This window comes from Pan paniscus, chromosome 1, assembly GCF_029289425.2.
Source record: "Pan paniscus chromosome 1, NHGRI_mPanPan1-v2.0_pri, whole genome shotgun sequence".
NCBI lineage: Eukaryota > Metazoa > Chordata > Mammalia > Primates > Hominidae > Pan > Pan paniscus.
Window position 1 is genome coordinate 98,119,352 of NC_073249.2, and position 21,430 is coordinate 98,140,781.

At 44.9% G+C, this 21,430-nt stretch overlaps 2 protein-coding genes across 16 annotated transcripts in view; one reads left to right on the top strand and one right to left on the bottom strand.

Moving 5' to 3' along the window:
* The window catches only part of CELF3 (CUGBP Elav-like family member 3), a 16,810-nt gene extending 11,775 nt beyond the window's left edge, over positions 1–5,035 (top strand). For all 10 annotated transcript variants that reach the window (XM_034935543.4, XM_003817239.6, XM_008970385.5 and 7 more), the window contains 2 exons: positions 227–364; positions 1,943–5,035. In XM_034935543.4, coding sequence (XP_034791434.1) covers positions 227–354 — 128 coding nt within the window. In that variant the 3' untranslated portion in view covers positions 355–364; positions 1,943–5,035. The remainder of the gene's footprint in view (positions 1–226; positions 365–1,942) is intronic.
* A 1,277-nt stretch (positions 5,036–6,312) lies between these two features.
* The window catches only part of SNX27 (sorting nexin 27), a 91,144-nt gene continuing 76,026 nt past the window's right edge, over positions 6,313–21,430 (bottom strand). For 3 of the 6 annotated variants that reach the window (XM_034935454.3, XM_003817243.7, XM_034935462.3), the window contains 4 exons: positions 12,760–12,909; positions 12,305–12,433; positions 11,862–11,921; positions 6,313–10,972 (listed from right to left, as the gene is read on the bottom strand). In XM_034935454.3, the coding sequence (XP_034791345.1) occupies positions 10,925–10,972; positions 11,862–11,921; positions 12,305–12,433; positions 12,760–12,909 (387 nt within the window). In that variant the 3' untranslated portion in view covers positions 6,313–10,924. Of the gene's footprint in view, positions 11,753–11,861; positions 11,922–12,304; positions 12,434–12,759; positions 12,910–21,430 lie in introns of all 6 variants that reach the window. The other 3 variants (XM_063605294.1, XM_034935444.3, XM_034935465.3) reach the window with 1 other exon arrangement.

Consider the following 21,430-nt stretch of genomic DNA (forward strand, 5'->3'; position numbering starts at 1 on the left):
GGGGTCACCGGCACAGAATGCTGGGAAGAATGTGGTAGTTGGAGTGGCTGGACTGGATTCATCCATTCAACCCATCAATCAACAAATTCCTAAGGAATGCTGCTATGTGGCAGGCAGCTTTCTAGGCATTTGGGACACTTGGGAGACACAGGGTAGTGCCAGAGGTCTCCTAAGCACGGAAGAGCGAGGTGGGGCTGGGCCGGGCCTTATGCCCCTCTCACCCCAGGCTTTGTGAGTTTCGACAATCCGGCCAGTGCCCAGGCTGCCATCCAGGCCATGAATGGCTTCCAGATCGGCATGAAGCGCCTCAAAGTCCAGCTAAAGCGGCCTAAGGATGCCAACCGGCCCTACTGAGGGCCCCCAGGTGGGTCCCGCTCCGTTGTGGCCTCCCTCCCCAGCTTCACACACTGCAGCCAGGGCCCTCGATTGGACTACACACCCCACCCCTGTCCTCCACCACCCTCAGGGATGCCCACCCCACCCTTGACCCTGGGCACTTGAAGCAGGGGGCTGGGGCAGCTCCCTCAGCTGTTTTTCAATAATCTGAGTCACTCTCTCTCTCTCTCTCTCTCACACACACACACCCTCCGTGACCCCAGAAAGAGCCAAGTCTTTGTATATATGTGTCCACTCCCTGGACCTTCCACAATATCTGGTCTCGTTTGTCTGGTCAGTGTCCATGTCTGTGTGTGTCTCTTTCTGGTTTTCCTTCGGGTTAGAGTGGAATTAGGGGAATAGGACTGGAGGATTAAGGGGTTGGCTGAGGGTGCCAGAGGGCCCTAGAATCCTTGGCTCCTAGAATCTCTGTTGTCCTGAGAAGTGAGGACATCAGCCCTGGTTTCCCTGGACTTCAGGTGATTTTTCCCATGTAGCAGCAGACCCATGGGGCAGCAGAGTGCACAGGACAGACTGGGGGAGCCCATTTTCAGGCCTCTTGGGAGTTGCTCTGGTTTAGGTGGAAGAGGTTGAAATGTCGCGCCGCCTGTGAAGTTTACTTATCAGGTCTCCTCCACCCCATTGCTGGCCACCACCTCAACCTCATGGCCACAGAGCTGTGAGCCTTGGTTACTTTCGCACTGTTTAATCTCCTTTGGACCAAACCCTTGAGAAAACACAACCCAAGAAAAATACCCACATTTTCTGTTTCTCCCCTTTCCCCCCAATCCTGGCTGCTTAACTCCCCCAACCCTGGGGGCCCCCCCAGCCCAGGGCCCGTGTCCATTGTCGGCCGAAGCCCCCATCCCCGGACCCCTGCTCCGGGCCCCTGTAAGTTGCATGGAACGAGCGTGTTGTCTTTGGAGCCGAATGTTTGTTCTTTGGGGAGGGGCCGCGGAGGGAAGCACCCCCAAGCCCAAGGTCAGGGCCGGGGGCAGCTCGCGGGACGTGCTTGGTCTACAGTGGTTGGTGACTGTGGTCTGTGTTCTGTGCATTTCTCTCTTGCTTTCTGTGTTCCTTTCCAAAAAGGAATGAGAGCACTAACTGGGGGCCGGGGGTGGTCTCACCCCATGAGACTCCATCCCTGAGCCGTGACCTGGGCTCTGCCCTGGCCTTCTCTGCGGATGTTCCCTTTTTCCAGGTGTCTGTCTCTTACACGCACCCCCTTCTCTGTCTCTCTCTCCATTTCTCTGCCTGCCTGTCTGTTGTCATCTCTTTGCCTCTCTCCCCCTCCAGTCTTTATTTTTCTCATGGGCTATTTCCTTCCTAATACCGTTTGGTTTCCTGTATGGTTTGCCCCCTCCCTCCTGTCTCCTCTATCCCTGCTCTCATGGCTGGGGGGTGGGGGCAGATGGGTCCGTTTGGACTGAGGCCTGATGATCTGCCTTCCTCAGGCAGCCCCATCCTAGATGCTGTCGCTCACCCCAGCCCCCTCCCCTCCCCCAGAGCCCGTGATCCGCATCGGCGGTCTCTTCCCCATGCTTCACCCATGTTTCTTCCTTCACAGGTCTGGAGATCCCAGAGGAAGGGGCGCCTCACACCCTCTTCCCACAACTGGCCCCGGCCCTCTCCGCACACCTGCTCTGGGCCTTGACTGGGTTCTGGGGCAAACGCTGCTTCGTGGCCCCCGGGCCACAAGACACCGGCCCCTCCCACCCCCCTGCCTCTCTGAAGGGCCATGGCTATGCTTCCCTGGCTCCAAGGGCCCATTTCCTCCTAGATGCCCTTTTGGCCTTTGTGAGGGAGCGAGGAACAGGCTCGAAGGTTCCGGGGTATCTGCCTTCTGCTGGGCTCCTGTGACAGGCCTTCTGTGCCCAGCGTTTGTACTTGCCTCCCCCAACAGTGGGCCTGTTCTACCCGTGCAGGCCCCAGGAGAGCCGCAGGGGCCTGCCACACACTCCCAGCTCACCCTCACCCCAGCCTCTTCCCCACATTAGGGGTTTCTTGGAAGCTGGCTCTCACTCCCCTCCACCCTCAGCTAGAGGTAGGATATCCCTGATTCCTGGGCTCCCAGCCCTAAAACTCACTGCCTCCCCCAAGGGCCCCCTCTAAGGAGGGTGTGGGGGAGCCCTGAGGGCTGCCTCTCTGCCAGTCAGCCACAGAGACCCTCCTCCTTTCACGAGGAAAAGACCTTCCCCTGAACCCCTAAAAATGTTTACAGTCTCTGCTGGTTCCCTCTGTGTAAATACCACTACCACCCGTGCGTTATCCAGCCCGCCCGGCCTGGCCCGGACGCTGCCATCTCTCTTTCTGGGAGTTTAGACAATGTTGCCCTTGGATTTTTTTCTCTCTCTTAATTTCTCCCTTTGCTTTGGGGGGTAATTGGGTATTGGGAGGAGGGGTGTGGGGAGGGGTCAAGGGGTTTATTACCTGATCATTTTCTTTAGGAAGAGGTTTTAGGGAAAAGAAAATGGGGTGGGGGTGGGGGTGGTAAGGGGAGACCGGGGAGTCAGTTTCAGACAGTTCTCTATGCTTAACTTATTTATTTATTGCATTTTACTTTTAAAGAGTTGGTCTTTTCTGTCTAAATAAAGAAAAAAGTTTAAAAGCATCAAATAAGAGTCTTGGAAGGTTGAGGGTAGGGGATTGTTCCCTACCCACACTGGGAAGGGGGAGGGAGGTAGAGAATGAGGTTTAAGAGAAAATCCCATCAGGGAAGGCCGGGCCCTTGCTTTTGAGCAGCATCCAGGCCTTGTTCATGGCTTCATGATCCTGTCCTTCAGCCCTTCTTTGGGGCTTAATACTGGAATGTCCTGCAGAGTTCGGCACAAGGAGATCTCCCCTGTCGGGGGCTCTCCCCTGTATCCAGCTCTGTCCCTCTGAAGGCTGAGGACTTGCAGTCTCACATCTGGACCTCCATTTCTGCACAGAGGCCAGTGTGGATACTGGGAGCCAGTTGTGACACCACCATTTACTAACCACTGCTCCATATGTGATTCTGTTCCAAGTCCTTATTGTGCATTTCCTCATTTTACCTCCTAACAACCTTGTGAGGCAGGCTATAGTTTATTTATTTTACTTATTTACTTTGAGACAGGGTCTCACTCTGTCACTCAAGCTGGAGTGTGATGGTGAGATCATAGCTCACTGCAACCTTGAACTCCTGGTTCAGGGGATCCTCCTGTCTCAGCCTCCCAAGTAGTTAGGACTATAAGCGGCTGCACCACCACGCCCAGCTCATTTTTAAAAATGGTGTTTTTTTTTTGTAGACAGGGTCTTGCTATGTTGCCCAGGCTGGTCTCAAACCCCTGGGCTCAAGCAAACCTCCCGCCTTGGCCTCCCAAAGTGCTCAGATTACAGGCATGAGCCACCACACCCAGCCTAGGTAGGATATAATTTTATAGATGGGAAAAGGAGGCTTGGAAGGTTAACTAACTTCCCTGGAGTCACAAAGCCCAGTAAGGCATGGCTGTAGGAGTTGAACCCAGTTTGTCAGATTCCAAAGCCCATGATGTTCTCTTCTTACCTGTTCTTTGACCTGAGGCAAAGATCCCAAGAAGTAGCAAGCAGGCTTAGGAGTGAGTCCTTCAGGTAGAGGGTGGACTGCATAAGCCCTAAGTCCCTCCACTTCCTAGATTCTTCTCTGTGAGCTGCTTTAGGGCAGGCTCAGGATCACACAGGTGTCTTCTTTGACTTCATAGAACATGTGCTTCTAGGCTGCTACCCCACCCTCAGTCTTCATCATTAGTAAGCAGCACCACTAGGTACCTACTCAAGCCAAAACTTGGATTACACCCTTTCTCTCATGTCTCCTCCCCAATCCAACTGCAAAGCCCTACTAAGTCTACCTCTAAAGTATTCAGCTGATTTACTTACTCATGTCTCTGCATCTCCACAGCCATCAACACTGTCCACGTCACATTGCTCTCATCTGTCTCCATGTTTCTTTTCCTGCTCTCCTACAATTTGTTCTCCCAAGAAGCCAAGAGTCATCTTTTAAAAGTTAATTCACCAACATTTACTACCCAGTCTGCTTTATCCAGCACTGTATCCTGGTCACCCTAAACAGTGCCCCAAATATTAGACATTGCTTAGTAAATAAGAAATGACTGTTGGACATCTATACTGGATTTCCCATCCGTATCTACATCATCATAGGGCCAATGCTAAAACTTTCTCCCATAAAGTCCTGACTCATATATTTCTATTTTCTAGTCACATAGACAGAAAACCTCAAGAGTTTTTAGTACTTTCGCATAAACTCAATGGTATTAAATCATTGAAGATTTCACTTCCACAAACTTTCTCATATCATTTCCCTCTTTTCAATTATCACTGCCTACACTTATTAACTGAGTAATCATAGCAATTTCCTAATTGGTCCTTCTGTCTATGTTCTGAAGCATCAATCTTTCTAAACTGCAGCTAATAAAAAACAAAACTTCTCTGCTGCTGTTTTTTTGTTGTTTTTCATAGAACACCTCAGCCTGGCATTCAAGGCTCTTCGAAGCCTTACTTTCCACTTCATTCCTACACATACCCAAATAGAACTATTCATTGTTCTCTAGGCAAGTTTGGTCCCTTTTCTCCCATGTCTTTTCATTCCCAGTTACTACAGTGTCTGGCACATAATGGCTCAATAAATGTTTGTTGAATGCCTTCTTGTTGAAATCCTTCTCACACTAAAACAGTTCACCTTAAACACTACTTTCTTCATGAAAATCTTAACGGCCCTCATCCACAGGTCTTTCTCCTTCCTTTTCTAGTCCTTATGGCACTTAAACCTTTCACTGCTGTGTATCATGGCCATGCGTAAGTGTCTCATTCTTCTGTGAGCCTGTAAGCTGGCAGAAATGTTTCTTTCTTTGCTTTTGTGTCTGTTGCAGTATCTCAAACAATCTCCCCACCCCACCCCCAACAGCAGATACCTAATAAATGTTTGACTTTAACCACTGTAACTCTAATTCTGGAATTCCACTTTGTTCTTCTTTATGGATTCTTTGCTTAGGAAAGGTAACACTTCCCCCCTCCATTAGCACAGTAGTGTTTCTTAGATTTTAAATATCCAAAGCTAATGGGTGGGTGAATGAATGAGCCCCTGAACAATGTCTCTTCCCAAACTGCCAAACAAAGTGCCACAATGGTCCTTGGTCTTATGGTCATCAGTTAGGGAACAAAAGCGTGTGATCGGAAGTTGTAAAAATAATAATAAATGAAGCTTTATAAAAAAATTAAAATGTCTCACCCACCACAAATGCTGAGCTTTTCAGACCAGAGTCAGCTCATAAACAAATGTGCAGAGAGGAACAGGTACTCTTGAGAGAAGGTAATTAGGCCCCAGCCCCTCAGATGCCTCTGTAAAAGCAAAAGGCAGTAGGACCACCCTTCTTCTCAGGAGTGTGGGAGCAGGGGAGAGTAAGGCTACCCACAGTGCCTAGTTTTGTGCTGGACAGTTCAATAGTCATAATGTGTTCCTTTCAGTCCAGATCCCAAAGAGAAAAACCTTCCCGATTTACCTGAAAAAGTATATACCTGTTGCTGGGGGTGGAGAGGAGGGTCCATTGCTAAGATCTGTACCAAAGGCTCTGCCAGGCTCTATCTGCATGGCAGAGAAAGGAATCCTGTGAATCTTCAAAGGATTTTTGTGCAAGCTTGCAGATGGGAGGGGTAAGCTCAATCACCTCTGAGATCTGAAGGAGAAGAAGGAATTTTCAAAGGAGCCACTGGGAAGAGAACTGCAAACCAAGGGCCTCCTGTGGCTTCTTTCCTCACCCTTCTCCATTCCCTGCACTCAAAAAACTGCCACACTAGTTACCTGGGAAAACTGGTTAGATGTTTCTTCTTTTCAGACTGACCACTCTGACTCAAATCTCAAAGGTCCCTGTTCACTTCTTCCCACACAACCCAAAGGATTTGTAGTCTAGGAAACCAAAGAAGTGTTTGATCAATAAATCAATTTATTTAAAAGAATATGTTACAATTAATTACACTAAGTGACATTACCAAACAATTTTAGAGTGGTTAGCTCTAGAACAAGGAATGAAAGAAACACTGTTAACCATTATTGTGTCTGTGTATTTTCTCTTCACATTTCTTAAATCACAAATAAAAAATACAAGATACTGCAGTGAAAATACAATTAGAGTTTCTCTGAAATAAATTAAATGTGCATGGCCTGGGAAAAACTGAAGCCCAGCTCACTGGCTTAAAAGGGGGTCATGATATAAAATTAATGTCCAAGTTTAGCAGGCGGCCAAGTGCCCCCACCCCGTATCACTCCCCTCTTTGATTCTATTCCTTACCACAGCCCTGACCTTCCCACATACCCTAGATTATTGCTGAGGAGTGAGCTGATGCTGTCCTGGCAGCAAAGAGGCCTGGCGTGATGTGCTCAGGTTTAGGGGAACAGGAAGTCAAGAGGTGGACCTGGAAGATGGGGAGCTAGAGAAGCATACCCACTATCTCTCTTCTCCCTCCCTCTCTCTGAGTGTTCTATCACATCATCCTCCCAAAGGAAGCTACTGTGACACAATGAAGCTGGTGAAGAAACAGCAGTATGCTGGGGTCAACAGATCAAAGAGCTTCTACTGCTGAATGAATCTAGCCAAACAGTATGATGGCGAGAAGGGAGAGCACAGCAGTCCCTCCTGGTCTGGAAAATTCAGGTCAACTAGGATGCAGTCCCCTTCAAGAAAACTACCTCCTAGGAGCCCAGCCCAGAAGTTGGCAAATTCTGAGATAGGAGAGAGTTTCATCTCCTGTCAGTGCCCTATTTTGCTGCTCCAAGTGCTGGGTTTGGAGCTACAGGAAGGGATAACCCAAAGCTACTGGCCTGGGTAACTAAAGGATGAAACTAAATGGGCCAGGCATGAGGATGTTGGAATATTTATCTAATTCCTCCCTGAGAGCTCGGTCCAGGCCTAGGAGCTGCCCTGAGCACACACATATCTGTACCTGTGTTTAGGCCTAGGGTAAGGACGGGGTGGAAAAATGGAGAATAGAATAAACATATAAAGAGCAGAGGGCCCAAAGCATGGCCCAAGGGAACCTTTCTGCAAGGACAGGTTTCTCAGGGTCTACATTTTCTCCTGGGCCATAAAAAGCTCTGAGCTTCTACCCCTGAGGATAGAAACCAAGTGTGGAGGAAGGCCAGTGAGAGACCAGGAGGATCCTGCTGGTTCTGCTGGGATGAAGCTGGGGGCACTGGGAGACCCCGTCTTCCCAGGGACAAATTGCAAAAGAAGTCTGGGTAGAAGCCTCCCTGGGCAGAAGCTGGGACTAAGAAGAACAGTAGGGATTACAGAAAGGAAGTGCAGAGGAAGGGGAGAGAGAAGAGTCACAACTAACACTGCTTCATGCAAAGAAGGGCTTGATCCTATGGGATCCACGCAGCCACAGGGAACCCGCCTCCATCACCCAAGGCCGTGCATGGGTGGAAGAGAAGAAGGCGCTGTCCTTTGGGGTGCCCTCCTTCCCCACCTCCTTGCTGCAGCTGGGTGCTTTGTTACTGGGACACTTTCAAGAAGGGCTGTTCCTAAATAAATTCTGCCAACAGGCCAACTACCTATAGGGCCCTCACCTAATCTCCAAAGCACCAAGTGAATGCTATGCCAGAAAGGGAACATAACACCATCTACCCATTCTAAGGGGCCTCCAAATCCCTATGTCTCATGTCTGAAGGTCAGCATTCAAGCTGTCGCATGGAATCCCAGCTCTGCTCATTACTGTCCCACTCTGAGCGAGTAGGGGCAAATTGCTATTTTTACAGTTTGAACAATGCTGGTGCCAAGTCTCTTTAGCATCTAGGAGTGGGAAATCAACATGTCTTCTTTTCAGGGTCCTTTGGCTCATTTTAAATTCATTTAAGTCAAAAGAAGTTAGTTCTGTGTCAAAGTCTTCAAATTAGGGATCCCTCTGCAACTTTACACATTCAGCATTCTTACGTTTTGTACTCTGTGATTTCACCTAGATTTGGAGAAGGTGAGGGAGGAAAGGCTGTCCTCTTTGATCCCATACCATGCAGGGGCAAATGGCTGCCAGCATAACAAAATAAGAAAGAAAGAAAGAAAAGTGGGCCAGGCGCAGTGGCTCACTCCTGTAATCCTAGCACTTTGGGAGGCCGAGGTGGGCAGATTACTTGAGGTCAGGAGTTCAAAACCAACCTGGCCATCATGGTGAAACCCCGCCCTACCAAAAATACAAAAAATTAGTGGGGCGTGGTGGTGTACGCCTGTAATCCCAGCTACTTGGGAGGCTGAGGCAGGAGAATCGCTTGAACCCAAGAGGCAGAGGGTGCAGTGAGCCGAGATCGTGCCACTGCACTCCAACCTGGGCGACAGAGCAAGACTCTGGAAAAAAAAAAAAAAAAAAAAAACAGAAAAAAAGGAAGGAAGGAAGGGGAAAGAAAAGTGGCCTCACAATGATTTGCAACAACAAATTACAAAAAAGAGATGAAAGAAGGAAAGCAAAAGAAAGAAAGAGAAAGAACGAAAGAAAGAAAGAGAAAGAAAGAAAAAGTGGCCTCACAATGATTTGCAAAAACAAATTACAAAAAACAGACTTTCCAACCACCCCAACACTGCTTAGTAGAATTGACTACAACCAATTATGACTGTCTCCCAGTTAGAGCAAAAGATGCCATCCTAGGAAGGTTTTTGTTTAGAAAGGGGAGAAGGGAAAAAGAAAAGGCTCAAAGATGTGTTTTAGTTGCATCTGAGCCTGACTTGGTGCTTCTTATGCATTATCTACAGAGCTTAGGGGCTGGGAATATTGTCCTACCCCAATTAGCCCTGGCTTCTGATCCTGGGATGCAGCTCTTAAGTCTCAAAGGGTCTAGCTGCAAGATCAGATGAGGAGCTCTTTAACGGACAGAAAGCAGAAAGGTTTTCCTTCAGTCTCCTTTCAATTAAAACTTGGGAGATCCAATCTAATCAACCATATTCCTACTACTCCTTCCTAGGTTCTCAGCTGGCTTGGATGGGGCTATGGTTTGGTTGGCACAGACCACTGACCCACTGCAAGTTTCCCCAAGGCCTTGAAGATACTATTGGATCCCTTCCCATCACTGCTGTTTAAGGAAGTCACAGAGAATGCCGTAGTTATGGGTGGTTATTGGTCAGGAATGGAGGAGGTAAAACCTCATGTACATAGGGCATTGCTTGCTTTCTTTCCTCTATGTAAGTCCAACCTGTGTGCCTAAGGTATCAGCTTAACTCTGGTCCTGAGTACTATCCCTGCTGCAAAAAAGGCAGGGAAGGACACAGTGGCTCATGCCTGTAATCCCAGCACTTTGGGAGGCTGAGACAAGAGGATCACCTGAGGCCAGGAGTTTGAGACCAGCCTGGGCAACATAGTGAGACCCTGTCTCTACAAAAAAATTTTAAGAAGAATTAGCCAGGTGTGGTGGTGCACACCTGTAGTCCCAGCTACTCAGGAGGGTGAGGCGGAAGGATCACCTGAGCCCAGAATTCAAGGTAACAGTGAGCTATGTTCATGCCACCACATTCCAGTCTGGGCGACAGAGTAAGACCCTGTCTCAGAAAAAAAAAAAAAAAAAGGCAAGGAAAACAGGAAATTACTACCATGAAGTGGTTCAGGTTCAGGTTCCCATGGCATCAACCTCCTGAGCCAGGGTCGGTTGAGGGAAAGCATACCGAGGCTCTAGGAAAGCAGGAAGGAGGTGCAGAATGTGGCTAGAAAGCCAGGAGTGAGAGAAATAGATGGATCAAAAAAATTGTCACGGAATCAAGAGACCATACCAGGACTTCAGGCTCTCCCTGCAGAACTACAGCCTGTTAACCTTGAGAAACACACCTCTTTCTCCTCCCCAACACCCTCTTGGAAGATAAAGAAACTATACTCCTTGTTCCTAGACTCTATGGCAACCCATGAGCCGGAATCTATACTCAATACAAAAAAAGGGGCAAAAATCCAAGCAGGTTGTAAACTTTTCAAGTCCTTCATGAGGAGAGGTATTTTTCCCTGTAAAATGCTTTTTTTTCCTTTTTAAAGTTTGTTTCAAAAGAAAGAGAGCACGAGGGAGGTCATGGATTCTAGTGAAAGGTGTGTAAAAACACAAGCTAAAAAAGGTACTGCCATCAATATGAAATTTAAAAAGAAATATATATATGTATATACGTGCAGCTAATTTGTGTATATATAATTTTTACATACATACATATATATGTCTGAACAGTGCAAATGGATGAAGTTCATAGTTCCAGTTTTAAAAATATAGTACAAGGAGAGGCTGTTGGTATGAGGCCCAGGTGAAAGGACAAAGATACCTTTGGCAAGTTGGTTGGGCTTATTTCTTTTCCTGCCTTAACTCAGTTGACTTCTGGTGCTGACCGATCTGCTGTTCACTACCACCTCAATTCCAGAGACATGAAATTCAGAGGGGGTTATTAATAATATTTAGTTTAGGGCTTTTGAATATAACGACTTTAACTTTTTCTCTTCTTTTTTGTTAATGGTTACTCTGTCTGAAATGGGACATGAAAGGAGTAAGAGGATGGGGGTGAAGGGAAGGGAAGGGGATAAGGAAAGGCTAGGTGGCCACATCTCTCTGCTGTGACCTCGCCATCTGGAAAATGTTCTGAAAGGAAAAAAAAAAAAAGAGTTATTGGGAAGCCACATCTCCTCTTATCTGGAGACAACTCCTCAAACAGAAGCTAAAAAGGTATGCCTGGATGACTCAATCTGATTGGCCACATCTTTCTTGATATAACTTCTCATCTAGAATCATAGCCTTTTAGAGCCGGAAGGGACCTTGGATATTAATTACGTGGTTCAGTCTTCCTGTTTCACAGAAGAGTAAACTGAGAGCTAGGGAGGCTGATTTACCCAAAATTACACAGAGGGAAAAAAAAGCCAGGAGAAAACCCAGATAAAATTCCCAGAGCCCAGTGTTCTTTCTACTGTACTAAGAATATAAATTTTCATGTTCTTGACTTGACCTCCTGATTCTTTCAAAGATTTTCTTTGAGAATAAGTAACTAATTATTCAGAATCTTCCAAATTCTGTTCCAGCACTGGCACATACAGACAGCAGTAAAGCAACAGCAAACACCTTCCCTCACACAAACATTCTTGGTTCGCCTAGAAAGACTGCCAGGACTCATCCAGTCAAGACGGCTACAACTGAGGACAGCTTCCCCTGCGGGTCAGGAACAACATGGAGGGTGATCTGATTTAAAAAACTGGCAGAGGACGGTCCATGAAGTCATGAGAGATGGAAGAGCCTGTAGCCAATGTCCACCCTCTAGACAAGGGAAGAAGCAGGGCTTTTTTGCACAGCCCGTTCACCATCCAGAGGCCAACCTTGCTGGAAGAATGTCCTGGCTCACATGAGATAATCAGTCTCTAACTAATATTCCTAGAAAGACAGAGATGGAGGTGAGGGTCCCAGGTATTTGGCCACAGGCCTATAAATTTTAAAGAAACAAAAAGATGAAAAGGTCAATTCAAGGACTGTTCAGAATTACCTCTTTTCTCCACTTGAGCTCGCAGAACACCCTCTCGAAGCACTCATGCATGTAATTGAACTGAAAAAAAAGGTGGTGACACTCACTAACTTCTCAAGAGCAGGCGTCTCAGGACTGTGCCTTTGAACTCCTGTCCCCAGTCATCCCATCTTCGAAACTCAGTCTAGAGAAAAACCCTGACAAGTACCATAAAACCCAGGCCTGGTTCATCCACTATTCTCTAGCTCCTTCTAGTGGTAACTACGAGCCAAGTGGGATAGGAAATTGCCAATTCCAGTCAGGCCTAAAGCAAAAACAGGATGAATCTGGGGGCTCCAGGATTCAAACAGGTTCGGATCTCAAGACAACTACTAGCTCTATCTCTCTCTCCATTTATGCATTTAGCTGAAAAAAAAACAAAAAAACAAACTAAGTCCCAGTTACTTTCCCCAAATTGCACTCACATATGGCGTGAAGATTTTAACCCATCGGGGCTTCTTCTCTCCTCGTGCATATTCAAAACAGAAGGCCATCCCTTCTTCATCTGTGTCCCATCGCTGCATCTCATCCCATTCAAATGCAATTACCTGGTTCTGGACAACCAAGACAAGGGAGTAAGGTACAGTCTGTGTTTCAGAGTGCTGGGGAACTGAGGTAGGGGATTCTGAGCCAGGAGACAGAAGAGAAATGAATGGATGTCTGCATCGCTTCACAGAAAGGACTGTGATAGAAGAATACAAATCAGTGGAAGCAGCCAATGAAGCTGAGGATCAGTGTGGATTCCATGCCTGTTTATTTGCCCCAGTCAAAATACAGTTTTGATTTCATTTCCTCCTAAAATGGAATTAAAACGTCACAAGCAAGTGAGCATCAAAGTATCTCCAGTCCTCGCAGCCAGAGCCCTATGCTGAAAACTCACCTCCAGCTGTCCTTCTTCAGTGCAGGCATGCAGTTTAAAGTGCGTGATGCTGATGGCTGTGATAACGTGCCCCTTCCTCCTGGAGTCACAGGCACAGTGGGGAAAGATGATTTCATTGTAGCCCTCACAAGTCCTTAGCATGTTGAGGTACTAAAAAAAAAAAAAAAAAAAAAGGAAGGAGAAACAGGAAACAGGGTTACTATGGTATTAAACACAATAAAGAGCTATTGAGATGTGGTGCAAGAAAAAGAACAAAGAGTATTCTCACCCAACAACCTGAAGACCTGGCCTCTGGTCTCACACCCATCTCTAAGTTGGGAAAGGACTCTGAGACAATTCTTTTCTTTTTATTTTTTGAGACCAGGTCTTGCTCTGTCACTTAGGCTGGAGTGCAGTAGCATGATCTTGGCTCACTGAAACCTCAACCTCCAGGGCTCAAGCAATCCTCCCACCTTAGCCTCCAGTGATCCTCCTGCCTCAGCCTCCCAAGTAGCTGGGACCACAGGCACACACCACCATACCCAGCTAATTTTTTGATTTTCTATAGAGACAGGGTCTCCCTATGTTACACACGCTGGTCTTGAACTCCTGGGCTCAACTAATCCTCCCACCTCAGCCACCGAAAGTGCAAGGGTTACAGGCATGAGCCACCGTGCCTGGCTAGCAATTCTTTATCCCACTTTCAACTTCTACTTTTTTTTTTTTTTTGCCATAAGTAAGGAAACAACACCTTCATACTTCTAACCCTCCTTTCTCTACTTCAAAAAGATACAGGCCAGGCACGGTGGCTCACGCCGGTAATCCCAACACTTTGAGAGGCCGAGGCGGGTGGATCAGAAGGTCAGGAAATCAAGACCATCCTGGCTAACACAGTGAAACCCCGTCTCGATGGAGTGCAGTGGCATGACCATGTCTCACTGCAGCCTCAAATACCTAAAAATACAAAAAATTAGCCAAGCGTGGTGGCACACGCCTGTAATTCCAGCTACTCGGAAGGCTGAGGCAGGAGAATCGCTTGAACCCAGGAGGCAGAGGTTGCAGTGAGCTGAGATTGCGCCACTGCACTCCAGCCTGGGAGACAGAGCAAGACTCTGTCTCAAGGAAAAAAAAAAAAAAAAAACCAGAAAAACAAAAAGATACACAGATGAAAACCAGAAGATATACTATAACCAGGACTCACAGGGCTAGAAGGGGTCTCACAATTCTGTTTAGTCTGATCCTCTATTTTCATTGTAATCAAGGGATGGGCATCTAATCTATCCTTACAATTAAGAAAGGGAGTAAATATTTCTCTTTTTTTTTTTTTTGAGACAGAGTCTGGCTCTGTCACCCAGGCCGGAGTGCAGTGGCACATCTCGGCTCACTGCAAGCTCCACCTCCTGGGTTCACGCTATTCTCCTACCTCAGCCTCCTGAGTAGCTGGGACTATAGGCACATACCACCTTCTATTTCACTTTCTCTTTTTTATTGTCCTTCCTAGATCAGTGATAAACATGGATACTGCTTAATCCTGCCATTGGCACTATAAACAAAATAAATCTCTGACTCCTATACTTTGGTAAATATGACAGGGGTGGGTGGTATAGAACAGAACTCTTCTGGGGTTATAATAAACAGCAATGCCTGAAACACAGAGGAGTGAGGAAGAGGCCCAGACTACCCTGGGCTTGAATCCTGGCCCCATTACTTCCATTACTTCCTAACTGTGCAACCTTGCGCAAGCTACTTTAAGGCAGGCAAATTACTTAATCCCAGGTGCCTCAGTTTCCTCTTCCATAAATGGGAAATAATAATAACATCTAAACCACAGTGTGATTTGTGAGCATTAAATACAGAGTATTTGGCTGGGCATGGTGGCTCACACTTGTAATCCCAACACTTTGGGAGGCTGAGGTGGGAGGATCACTTGAACCCAGGAGTTAGAGACCAGCCTAGGCAATATAGTGAAACCCCATCTCTACAAAAAAAAAAAAAAAAAAAAAAAAATTTGCCGGGCACCTGTAGTCCTAGCTACTTGGGAGGGTGAGGTGGGAGGATTGCTTGAGCCCAGGAGGTCAAGGCTATGATGGAACCACTGCACTCCAGCCTGGCTGAGACTGCACCACTGCAATCTCAAAATAAGTGACCTGTCTCAAAACAAGAAATAAAAATAAAAAAGATATTTAACATAGTACTCAGCCATAATTAGGCATTTAATAAATGACAGCTAAAAAAAAACTTTTAAAGTATCTGGAAATTACTTTTAAAAATTCCTGGGGTGAGCTTCAAGTCAGTAACAGTAAAACAAACAAACACACAAATCTCCTGAGGGGAAAAAAGCATGTGAGTGAGATAGAGGCAACATGAATGGCAGAAAGTCGAAGGCTATCGAAGCTGGGTAATGGATACATGGGGATTAATTGTATTTTTCTTCCAACTTCTTTATGTATTTAAAAATTTATACAGCTGGGTGTGGTGGCTCATGCCTGTAATCCCAGCACTTTGGGAGGCCAAGGCAGGCAGATCACCTGAGGTCAGGAGTTCGAGACCAGCCTGGCCAACATGGTGAAACCCCATTTTTACTAAAAATACAAAAATTAGCCAGGCATAGTGGCATGCACCTGTAATCCCAGCTACATGAGAGGCTGAGGCAGAAGAATTGCTTGAACCTGGAAGGTGGAGGCTGCAGTGAGCCGGGATTGTGCCACCGCACTCCAGCCTGCCTGGGCAACAGACTGAGACTCCATCTCAAAAAAAAAAAAAGTATATATAGATACAATAAAATGTTAAAAGAAAAAGAACACCCTAGCAACCAGGCCTCTGGCACTCAATCCAAGCCATCTTCCTAACATAGTCATCAGAAACTTTACATGCTCGATAAGCAGCAATTCTGCTCCAGGACACTTAACACCTCTGTAAATGCCAGTGGGTGTCGTTGACCCTTGAAACTAGTACTACTCATGTCCTTTAACAAAATAGGATTACATACAGCACATCTGTTGAGAGTTCTCTTCGTTGAGAGGTACCACTACTGTTTTGACAAATATTTCTGCCACAATCTCTAATTGGGACTTTTACTATAATAGATCTTTTAAAAAGAGAGAAGCACGCCGACAAAGGCAGGGATTTGGGAAAAGAGATCAGAAGAAGCGTGGAGCTCTGAGTATCTTAAACTCTCTCTTTGTGACCTTGAGTAAGTTATTCTACCTGGGGTCTTCTCTTCTGCCATCTGGAAATAAAAGACATTGCTGCTATCCTGTCTTCCCTGATGCAGGGAAAAATATATGCACTGGAGCCTGACAAAAATGGGTTCAAATCACATTTTCAAATTCTAGTTCCACTTCTGAGAAGCTACGTCATCTTAGGTAAGAATCTTAATCTCTCAGACTTCACTTCTCTGTAAAGTAGGAATAATACCTGCAGGGTTGTTATAAGGAGAAAATGAGACTTCATATAAAGTGCCTAGACCAGTCAGGCACATAATACATGCCCTCTCCGTCCCCTCTGAATCAAAAGACTAATTTATCCCTCCATATTCAAGAATGTAGTCCTTGAAAGCAAAGGACCTTCAGGGGACTTCTTAATGGCATAAGCTCTAAAAATAACCCAAGTGAAAACTAAGGGCACCTGTGCCCTTGGTGAGCTGATAAAGGTAAAGTCTCATTGGAAGACAAGGTTTTCAGAGAGCTCAGATTGGGCAGTATTTATCAGCATTAAGTGGGCAGTCTCTACATTCTTGGGCTTGCACAAAGCCTCAAAGAAGAAACATTTAAAATTTTACAGGAGAGGATCAGAAAAAACACCCAGGTAGTATCATGCTTACTACCTGGGTGACAAAATAATCTGTACACCAAACTCCCATGACATGCAGTTTATCTATGTAACAAACCTACATGTGTCCCTAAACCTAAAATGAGTTACAAAAAATTTTTTATATAAATCAAAAATTCGTAAAAACAGGTGAATTTTTTTTTTTTTTTTTTGAGACAGAGTCTCACTCTGTTGCCCAGGCTGGAGTGCAGTGGCATGATCTCAGCTCACTGCAACCTCCGCCTCCCGGGTTCAAGCAATTCTCCTGCCTCAGCCTCCTGAGTAGCTGGGATTATAGGCGTGCACCCCCACACCCAGCAATTTTTTGTACTTTTAGTAGAGACGGGGTTTCACCATGCTGGCCAGGCTGGTCTCGAACTCCTGACCTCGTGATCTGCCTGCCTTGGCCTCCCAAAGTGCTGGGATTACAGGCGTAAGCCACCGCGCCTCGCTGAATTTTTGCTTTTAAGCATGTTTACATAAGGATATTTAAAAGGGTATTTGGTATTTAAAACACCAAATCATCCTGCCCATTCTCCTTCAGGGACTTCCCACTTAAAGTTGATAAATACTACCCAACCTGAGTCTCTCTGACCACCCTGTCTCCCAGTGAGACTTTACTCTGTTGTCTCACCAAGGACACAGGTTCCCTTAGTTTTCACTTTAAGTTTTGAGTAACTAAATATGTATCCCGAATTATCTTCCTTTATTCATGTATCATGTAGAAAGTGGCCCATTTAAGCCACAGAATTGGACAGGTATAGTACAGGATATTTTATAAATGTTCAATATTCAGCAAGACAAATAAATACAGACATAGGGCAGTTTGTTTTTTTTGTTTTTCGTTGTTTTTTTTTTATTTGAGACAGACTCCGCTCTGTCGCCCAGGCTGGAGTGCAGCGGCGCGATCGCGGCTCACTGCAAGCTCCGCCTCCTGGGTTCACGCCATTCTCCTGCCCCAGTCTCCTGAGTAGCTGGGACTACAGGCGCCCGCCACCACGCCCGGCTAATTTTTTGTAGTTTTAGTCGAGACGAGGTTTCACCGTGTTAGCCAGGATGGTTTCGATCTCCTGACCTCATGATCTGCCCGCCTCGGCCTCCCAAAGTGCTGGGATTATAGGCGTGAGCCACCGCGCCAGGCCGACAGTTTTTAAAGCAGAGACTCAATGTTTAACAGAGCAGAACACTTTAGGTGAATGGGTCAAGGTCCACTCCAGAGAACTCTCTGTTCTCCCAAACAACCTGCTAAGGGTCAAACCAGGTCCAAAATAGAAGTAAGGGACTGAGAGGAACTTCAAGAGCCAACTCTCCCAAAACCAGAATCAGAGTAGTGATTCTGAAGCACCTAACGTTCCAGAATCACCAGTGTGCTTTTTAAAAATAAAGTTCCCTAGGTCCTACCCCCAGAGATTCTGGCTTAGTAAATGTGGGGTGGAGTCTAGAAATCTGCATTTTAAGCAGCTTCAAAAGTGTCTTCCATGTAAGTAGACTGGAGACCACACTTTGAGAAAAACTGACATACATGCTGCCTTGTGTGAAATCAATACAAATTATGTAGAGAAACACAAAAGCTCTTTATTTATCTGTTCAGCAAGGGCAAAATCAGGCCACTTCAACATAAGAAAAGCATAATTTACACATGTCTACTGTTTGTGTGAGGAGACAGAAAGGGAGGGAGGGAGGAAGGAAGAGAAGAGAAAACATTGTTTCTTGTATATTATATTCTCAACCATCCAAATTTGAGATTCAGTCTAACTTTGTAAGTAAGTAAAAAACAAAAATGTTTTTGATCACACTGGGTATTATAAACAATGCACAGACATGAGCTCTCTTCTGTATTTGAAGATTTGGAGGATAGGGGAACTTACACAAAGCTTATTTATCTTCCAAGAATCTTGGTGTATTTTGTCAAGATTCTACTTAATAGCTGATAATCGGAATATCCCCATTTTACAGAAAAGAAACTAAAACTGAGAAGTTCATTGTGTTGCTGCAGTTCTCACAGTGATGTGACAACTACTAATTGTAGTGACCTGGCCTAATCGTAGGCCTGTTCACCACACTTAGTTGCTATGGTTAATGGCATCAGGGCCTATGGGCTCAGAAGGCCCATGTGAGAAGTTTCAATGTATTGACCATGACCTAATATTGGCTAGGCTAATGCCTTTGAACACTGATACTTGAATACATATTATAGTTATAAAATTCAAACTTTGATGAGCCTTTCTTCAAAATCTGACTATCATATCATGTGGCTAGTACACAAAAATATGTTGGCACTAGGTTTTCAAGACAATCTAATTCCACAAATGTTTAAGCATATTTTATACACAATGGCAAAAGACCATGGGGAAACATATCTGTCTATCAACTATACTTGAGTTTTTACCTGGGTGATTACAAAATATAAACAAGTCTAAAAATGACTTCATAATAGATTACTGTGTTTATTAAATTCAGATTTTCTATATTTTGCCACAGCACAATGCAAACCTATGTATTTCTCTCACACCTTGCACTGTGCCTGGCACGTACTTGGTACTCAACAAATATGTTTTGTTGAATACATAGATGGAAAGATAATGTGTTTGGAGTACTATAAATGCAAAGAAACAGTATGTATTCCACACTGGTATTATCAGAAGACCTTATGAAATTATTTTGATTCTATTAACTTTTCAGAAACAAGAAAACTCTGTTGGCTTTAGCAAAGGCAAAGGATTACTGCAGAAGTTGATGGCCTGTTAGTATTTGGCCCTTTTCACCAAAAAGATGCAAATGTATTGGTCAGAATCATGCATTAATATATAGAAGACAATGCCATTATCTTAAAGAACAGGTGGAAGTCGTGTTTTAAAATTCTGTCTCACACACAGCAAAATTCTCCTAACCAAAATTCTGCCAAGATTTAATTACATTTAAAAGATTTTGCATTTTCTATGTCAGCCTGCTGATACGTAGAACATTGGTAAGGTGGCTCCCTGATCTTCGGCAATTTTCTAAGGTATAGAGATTTATTACTTTTCATCACATAAATGATTAAAATAACTAACTTAGCTAGACATAAGATTACAGGCTAAGTTCAATGGCTGACTGGTTTGCATTTTTTGTTGTTGTTGTTGTTGTTGAGATGGAGTCTCACTGTGTTTTCCAGGCTGAAGTGCAGTGTTGCAATCCCGGCTCACTGCAACCTCCGCCTCCCGGGTTCAAGCGATTCTCTGGCCTCAGCCTCCTGAGTAGCAGGGATTACAGGCACATGCTACCACGCCCAGCTACTTTTTGCATTTTTAGTACAGATGGGGTTTCACCATGTTGGCCAGGCTGGTCTCGAACTCCTGACCTCAGGTGATCCACCTGCCTCAGCCTCCCAAAGTGCTGTGATTACAGGTGTGAGCCACCGTGCCCCGCAGCTGTTTGCATTCTTATTCCAACCCAATTAATGTTCATGAATCAATATTCTCTCCTGAAAAGTACACAGAAGGTACAAAAGAATTCAAATGACCTATCAGAATCACTACTAAAGAATGAAAATGATACAGATGGTCACTAACTTACAATGGTTAACTTAATGCTTTTTTGACTTTATGATGGTGTGAAAGCAATGTGTGTGCAGTAGACATTGTACTTCAATTTTTTTTTAACTTTTCTGCTGTCTTTACAAGTACCTCAAATTTTTGTTCAAAACTTTAAATAACTTTAGGCCTGGCACGGTAGCTTACGCCTGTAATTCCAGCACTTTGGGAGGCTGAGGCAAGCAGTTCACTCAAGGTCTGGAGTGCGAGACCAGCCTGGCCAACATGGTGAAACCCCATCTCTACTAAAAATACAAAAATTAGCCAAGCGTGGTGTTGGGTGCCTATAGTCCCAGCTACTCGAGAGGCTGAGGCAGGAGAATCGCTTGAGCCCAGGAGGCGGAGGTTGCAGTGAGCTGAGATCACACCGCTGCACTCCAGCCTGGGTGACACAGCAAGACTCAGTCTCAAAAAAAAAAACAGTCTAAATAACTTCATTCTAAACTGGGCTTTGTGTTAGATGATTTTGCCTGACTGTAGGGTAATATGTGTTCTGATCACATTTAAGATAGGCTAGGCTAAGCTATAATGTTTGGTAGGTTAGGTGTATTAAATGCATTTTTGATTTAATATTTTCAACTTAAGATGTGTTTATTGGGATGTAACCCCATCGTAAGTTGAGAAGCATGTATAATTGAAAAAACTTCGACTGCATGTGAATCTGCCAAGAGAGAAATTTAAAAATGTTATAATGAGTAGAAATTTTTATGTGTTCTTTACTAATTTTATTTTTGACAATTTCCATCCCTGTATCTATGGCAGATACAAATTGAAAATGAATTTAAAGCCATTTAAGGAATACTCTAGGCAGCCCTGTTCGGCAAAACTTTCAGTGATGATGAAAATGTTCTACACCTGCACAGTCCAATATGCTAGCTATTCACTGTGCACATATGGCTGCTTAGCATTGAAATGTGGCTAGAGCAGCTAGAGAACTGAATTTTAAATTGCATTTAATTTAAATGAATTTAAATTTATATTTAAATACCTACATGAGTCTAGTAGCTATTGAATCAAATAGCACAATTCTAGGATGATATACTAACCAAGAGCACTACGGAGCATAAATGTTTAAGCAACTGCAGAAATGGAAACTGTAAAAACAAATGATTTTGCTATTGCTAAATCATGACTAAAATAATTCCTAATGTTAAAAAGCTAAATATCAGGTCTTATACAATCTTATCTATATCCTATTGTAATGTTTTACACAACTTTTGTTTTAGCACTTTTTAACCAAAAAATAGTTATTATTAATAATAAAATTATGGGCCAGGCTCAGTGGCTCAGTCCTGTAATCCCAGCACTTT